This window comes from Neurospora tetraspora, assembly GCF_033439725.1.
Source record: "Neurospora tetraspora strain CBS 560.94 chromosome Unknown B0H65scaffold_6, whole genome shotgun sequence".
NCBI lineage: Eukaryota > Fungi > Ascomycota > Sordariomycetes > Sordariales > Sordariaceae > Neurospora > Neurospora tetraspora.
In genome coordinates, this window is record NW_026944388.1 from 907223 (window position 1) to 914060 (window position 6838).

A 6838-nucleotide genomic window follows, 5' to 3' on the forward strand; every position below is an offset into this window, starting at 1 on the left:
AGTCTACTAATATTAAATAACCGTATATAAAATCTTGAAATAGATTATAACTTTATAGTAAAAAGGCCAACGTTTACTTAGTAAGGGTAACTATTCCTCCCTATTAATAATAATATTAAATTCGGGATAAGAAAGTTATCGAATACGGGGCTTATATCTAAGGGTATTTTCTTTATCGATGAAATAAAAAAGAGGGTAATTAAAGATAGGAATTTTGATATTACGGGTATAATTGCGTTCGACCTTCTTTTTAAGGGGTAAATAACTATAAATTCTATTATAGTATCGATAATGGAGGGGTTTAATTTTAGGGCCGGGGTTTGACCGATAGGTAACGCTATTATAAAATTGTCGGAGTAGGTCGTTAAAATTATTAGAGGAGAAAAATATATTTAAAGAAGAAGACGAAGAATAAAATGAATTTAATAGTATTTTATCGACTTGTAAAACTTGGGTTTCTAGAGGGGTAGAGAGGGGAGTTATACGATAAGAAGCTATAGTTAAATAAATAAAATGAAGTAGGGTAGTAATAATATAAGAGATCTAAAATGAAATTCACTTTAAGGTCAGTCGGGTTTTTAATATTAAACCCGCAATAGGAATTTTAATAGTAGTAAGCTTAAATACGTCGCTAAACTTAATGAATACGTCGCTAGACCCGATGCTTACTTCTTTAATGAAAGATTATATCGCGATCGATAATCTTAGTATTGTTTAATTAATTCTATTAATTTTAATAATTTTAGGGTACGAGTTAGAATCGAGAAAGGTAGTTATTTGAGGAAGGAGGAAGGAGGTGGGGTGGCTAGGCGAAATTCTGTAAGATTATTGGCGCGGGGAACACAGCTGGCATGGGTTACCTATAGTCGGCTGGCGGGGCTGGCAAGGGGGTGGCAAGGGTAAACCAGCTGGCTGGCACTCGCTTACATACCCAGATATAGTAAGGTGGCCCGCTACACCTGTGAGCAAAATCAAATCCTCTTGAGAATTACCGGTAATCCTGTCCGCTATGGGGAACAACCACATAAGCTCCAATTTCCTCATGAGGAGGGGCCGCTGTTGCATTAGATTTTACAGTGTAAGAACTGCTGGTACATGCCCGGGGCCAAGGACCGCGGTACCTATGCGTGTGACTTCTCCAACTTTGAAGCCTTTGGCAGGCTTTGCACCATTCAGGCAACTCCTGGCAGGTTTGGTCAAAAGGTTACCCGCCTTCATCACCATAATATTAGCTAACTCGTACAGGACAATTGGCGGCTGCTATCGTGATGTGCGGCGTAAGTGGAATGGAGTGGAATGCGAGAATGGATAGGGCATAGCGGCCTTGTTTGGGGCTTCTTCCATGTCAGGTTTTCCATATCCTGTTGGGTTCCGTTCCCATATCTCCTTGTCTGTCTGTATACCTACCTACTCAGGTAAAGGTAAGTAGAGACTTGTAGATGTATTCCATGTATCCATCCCCATGTCGAGAATCAGGTATTTATCGGCCATCCCTGACTCCCTTTTGCTCCTGCCCTCTCTCTTGATCTCTTACACGGCTCTGCTTCTTTCTTTGTTTGGTTCTGTCACGCTACACCACCCTTCTTCTATCGTGCCCGGTTTCCCATTTTTCTGCCTGGAAGCTTTCTTAGTTTCCCTCCCGAGCCACGCACTCTTGACTTCTCTTTGGTCTTAACCAGGAGCTGGTCACAAAGGGGTCGACGACGGGACCTTGGAGACACAAATAGGACTCTTAAGACTCTTGGCCAAAACCGTAACCTCCAGCTTGACCTCGCTTTGGCTCTCTCAGCTGCCCTTTCGTGTCCCGGATTCTGCTGGTCCTCGTTCATCATCTGTTTCCTAATCGTCACATAGAAGAGGCCGTGCCTACCTACCTCTATTCTACGACCTCAACAAAGCACCCACCAACGCGACCTCGAGTGACAAACGAACCCAACTCGACACCTGCCATCTGCCACACCTCCCGCCTTACCTGCAGCAGTGTGGTCTGAACATCTATTACTCAGCCTGGCAGGATAATCAGTTGTATTAATCCGGCTGCTGAGTGTACATCGGACATGTCAGCCCCTTGTGTTTAAAAGCCGCCATTCCCTCTCTCGCTCAACCGTTAGTATTTGCTATTGTCATCTCTGCCATAGCTTCCAATCTTGCCCCGTCACGATCAGCCGAGCACTTTTGCCTCAGGCTCTCTGCGGTCTGCAGTTTGCAGTCTGCTGTGGCAGCTGGGTGGCCAAGCAGGAGCGCTCCAACTTTTTTCTCATTTGGAATTCTTCCATTGTTCATTCTGTCTCCCTCTTTCACCTTCCTTCCATTGTCTCTGCACCTTAAGACGGCCTGCTCAGGAACAGGAACAAGGAATCGGCACCGACAAAACTCGCATGATCAAACCATCCCATTAATACCCATATCTTCACCATGATTGCCGTCCGCCAATTACAACAGTCCAGGTCTGCCACGCTTCCCGAGTTCTACTAACCACCGCCTACCTATCCGACGATTTCATACGACAAGGCGCCAACATCAACAGCCTTCACTTTCTTGCGTCGTTGACCATTGACTGGAAAAGAAACGACGGGAGAGAAACAAACGACCGAACGAATCCGAACCAGGTCTGAAAACCTTGAAACCCTATTTTACCACGGCGAGCTACGTAACGACGTATTTGGGGTACCTTTCGCTGCGTACCTTTGCCTCTGGCTCCACTCTGTCACGCAGCACCGGGCCACAGTCCACTTCATTTGGCTGGGCTCCATCAGGTCCATTCACCTCACCCGCCATCTCCACCGATTTAACTGGGCAGTCATTCGCCAGACCAGCACTTACCTAACTCTAACCCACTCGAGTTGGCACCTACACCCGTACCACAACCAGAAGTGGAAGAGAGGGAAAAAAACCAAGCGCACACACTTTGCGAACACCCGTTGTTGCCCGCACTGCGACTGGCTCCTCCACGAAGCAGGCAAAGAAGCAGCAACCAAGCACAGGTGCAGGTGGAAGAATCCACTGGCGCGCAGCCCGCACGGCACTCGCTCTCGATTTCTCCGCTCCGCTCAATCGGATTCGGCCTCTTGATTTTTTCTCAACTTTTTGGGGGTTGCCAGCCGTGCCAGCCCTATCGCGGCTTATAAAGGGGATTGAGTCCTTCTCGCAATCCAAACAGAGGTTCATCGCCTCGACAATACCCTGCCGTTTTGAAGGCCTAAAGGGTCCAAGTCCGGGCTTCCGCCCACTCATTCAAGGCGCGCAAGCCGCCACCATCGCTGTTCCCTGCATAAGCGCAGTGGAAGACCTCCCCCCAGACGACGACCCAAGCCAACCTACCTACCCGTTAACTGACCCAAGACTTTCGACGATCGCCCGTGTTGTCGCTTGCTGCACCGCTTGCCCAGCGACTACCACCATCGGCCTCGCTTGACCGCCGTACGCTATTCCCAGTTCCGGCAGTCAGAGCAGCTACAAACAGCGCCCAGCCGCCGCCCAGCGCGAAAAAAAACAGCCACAAGAACACTGGCCCTCCCCCCAATCACACCCACCGAGCGACCCGAAACCCGTCCCCCTCGGAAATCCGCAACCATGGCGAGCAGCACCTCAGACGCCAAGTCTGCGTCTTCGCAGCGCACTTCCCCTTCGCAGACCTCGTCCATCAAGTCCTTCGACCTTTCCTCGAGATCCCCGCATCTTGCTGCCCAGAACGGCCAGCTCGTTCCGACCGGCTCTGCCGAGCAATTGCCAAAGCCTGCCGAAAAGGCTTCCGTCAAGGACCGCCTGACTCGCATGTTCTCGACAAAAGAATCTGGTCGCGTTACTGCAGATGCAGCTGTCTCAAGAAACACCACCCCGGGTAACAGCAGCACAGCTCCATCCCCGCCGCCCTCGTCGAGCTCGAAACCTGCCCCTCCGCAGCGCAAGATGTCTATAACCGATGCCAAAGCCAGGACGAACGGCAATGCGCCGCCTTCACGCTTCGTCGTCATCCCCGAGGCCCAGGGCGGTCACGAGCACCACCTGAAATCAAGTCGCCGCCAGGAGAAGCTAACCGATATGATCAAGGGCTTCCTCGGCAGGAAGATTGAACAGCCAGTCCCCGAAAACGATCTGTCTTTGGTTTCCAGCTGGGTCGACACTCTCAAGCAAGAAAAGGATGGTCTTGCCTCCTCGGCAGATAAGAAGGGCGTAACCACTCCGCCTACCACTCTGGTCGAAAAGTACGGCAAATGCCAGGAGATCATCGGCCGCGGTGCCTTTGGTATCGTGAGGATCTCGCACAAGAAACTGGAGAATGGTCTCGGAGAGAAGCTTTTTGCCGTCAAGGAGTTCCGCCGCAGACCCGAGGAAACAGAAAAGAAGTATAGCAAACGCTTGACCGCCGAGTTCTGCATCTCCTCCTCCCTCAGACATCCCAACGTGATTCACACCCTTGACCTTATTAAGGACGCTAAGGGAGATTTCTGCGAGGTGATGGAATTCTGCGCTGGAGGCGATCTTTATACCCTTGTCCTTGCCGCCGGAAAACTCGAGGTTCAGGAGGCGGACTGCTTCTTCAAGCAAATGATGCGTGGCGTCGAGTACATGCATGAGATGGGTGTTGCTCATCGTGATCTGAAGCCTGAGAACCTTCTCCTCACCACCCACGGTGCCCTTAAGATCACTGACTTTGGCAATGGCGAATGCTTTCGTATGGCTTGGGAGAACGACGCGCATATGGTTTCCGGTCTGTGTGGTTCCGCCCCGTACATTGCTCCCGAGGAGTATATCGACCAAGAGTTCGATGCTCGTGCCGTCGATGTCTGGGCTTGCGGTGTCATTTACATGGCCATGAGGACCGGTCGCCATTTGTGGAGGGTGGCTAAGAAGGACGACGATGAGTTCTATGCCAGGTACCTAGAAGGTCGTCGGGACGAGGAGGGCTACGGACCGATCGAGTCGTTACACCGGGTAAGTTGAATTACGGCACCTCAGATGAAGCACTGTCGCAAAACTGACCGTCATCAATCCAGGCTCGTTGCAGGAACGTCATCTACTCGATACTGGACCCGAACCCGTCCCGTAGAATCACGGCGTCCCAAGTTCTCAAGTCCGAATGGGGCCGTGAGATAAAACTCTGCAAGGCCGGAGAGGAGGGCCTTTAACAAAACTCCGTCAGGCGGGCCCATAGTTGATGTTCTAGACCCACCTCGGGAACTCGCAAGGGCATCACATCACCGTCTGGCGGGATTGCGCGCATGATTTCGTATGGAGATTTAGGGCTATTCATTTCTCATAGGAATGAGAAAAAACGTTTACCCTTGAATTTTCGAGCGAAACGATGCTAGGATCGCCATCTTGACCTAGCACAGCGACGACAGTCACCTACTTACATACCACAACCCCCCCAAGCCTCTCGTTGTTTGTACTTATGGTAAGAGAGGCAGGAGATGGGGGGATGATAGGAAGGATAGGAGCAGCCGAAGGATGGGAATGATCCGGATGGATGGACGGATGGGATGGGTGGGCGGCAGAGATCTCAGGGAATGACATCATGCCTCGTTTCGCGTTTGGCCAGCATAGGAGTTTGGAGCACTCATGCATTTTCAGTTCGGGCCAGGGGCTCGCCGTAACTGATTTAACTACCCTTTTCGACCCTCGTTATTGTTTTTTTATCACCGCTTTGTGTGTGCGTCTTTTCTTCTGACCAGACCACCGCAAGTTATCATGGGCGGATGGAGGGGCCTCTTTCGCTTTTCCCAAGTATAGCATCATACTGGAACCAGAATTTCGACTGGTGGCCTCCTCTTTTTTACATCACATATCACTTTCTTCGTTGCACATAAGTCATCTTAATCCTTTTGTTCTGCTTGCGTGCTAGCGCGTGTAATGCTTGCCAGTCGGTATATTTTTATGCAGCCACTGGCCTTTTGAAGCGAAAGAAAGGGTTGACGAGATCGGCGGGAGAGATAGATTTCGCAGGGTGTTTGGATGTTTCCTGTTTTGATGATTATAGATGCTCAGAGAGTTGCTCAATGCCAACTCGTGATGGGGTTGTTGGCAAGGGTTCCGGAACTGGCATATCGAAGACAAGAAAGAGTCAATGACCTGGGAGTGAGATTCGGACTGGACAGATTCAGGGGCATAAAAGAAGAAGAAAACACCAAAAGGGACACCACGGAGGTTAGAGAAGGTAGACCACATGCAGGGGAAAAACCAAATAACATGACCCATTTACAATTCGAAATGGACAACCAACAGTTTCACTATCTCCTCACAGCGGAAATGAAAGTCAAGGAAAACAAAATATTTTGCTTGTTTCTCGGGTCCTTCCGCTGACAGTCCCGTATCCGTATGCGAAAAGGGGTCAGTCAGGTCAGGGGTAAACATTGTGCGGTCTGGTTTCAGTCGACGGTTACCAAATCATATCTATCCATTGTCGAGACAAATACGAAGACCAAGACCACCTATTCTGGGAAATTCTGGGAAATCTTCAAGAGGCCAAGGGCCAAGGCTTCTGGAAATCCCATTGCATCCGGAGCTGGGATTCATTCTCAGGGAAGGGAAGGGAGTCAGGGGCAATATCACAAAGTGCACAAAGCTAGTGGTTGACCAGGGGATGGATGTTGAATGTGCATGGGGCGGACAAGCCGGGGACATCGGATGGCAGCGATGTCGACACTGGATAACCGACGGAAAGGTTACGATACAATATGGGTAATTTACGGTGTATGTTACGGGGAATTACCGGTTCAGAGTGGGTGGTGCTTGGCGGATGGGGTCTTGGCGGTGGTACCTTACCGTTTGAGATCAAGTAGAGCACAGTTGACGGCGGAGGGATGACGGATTGAAATCCCGGGACTGTGACGGCTTA

At 50.1% G+C, this 6838-nt stretch overlaps 1 protein-coding gene across 1 annotated transcript; it reads left to right on the forward strand.

The window, feature by feature from the left end:
* Nucleotides 1-3404: 3404 nt before the first annotated feature.
* On the forward strand, nt 3405-5239 carry B0H65DRAFT_253073 (kinase domain-containing protein). Its single transcript, XM_062822505.1, has 2 exons — nt 3405-4935; nt 4998-5239. Exons 1-2 carry the CDS (start codon nt 3574-3576, stop codon nt 5127-5129), a joined length of 1494 nt encoding a protein of 497 aa, XP_062679191.1. The 5' UTR covers nt 3405-3573; the 3' UTR covers nt 5130-5239.
* The last annotated feature ends 1599 nt before the right edge of the window (nt 5240-6838 follow it).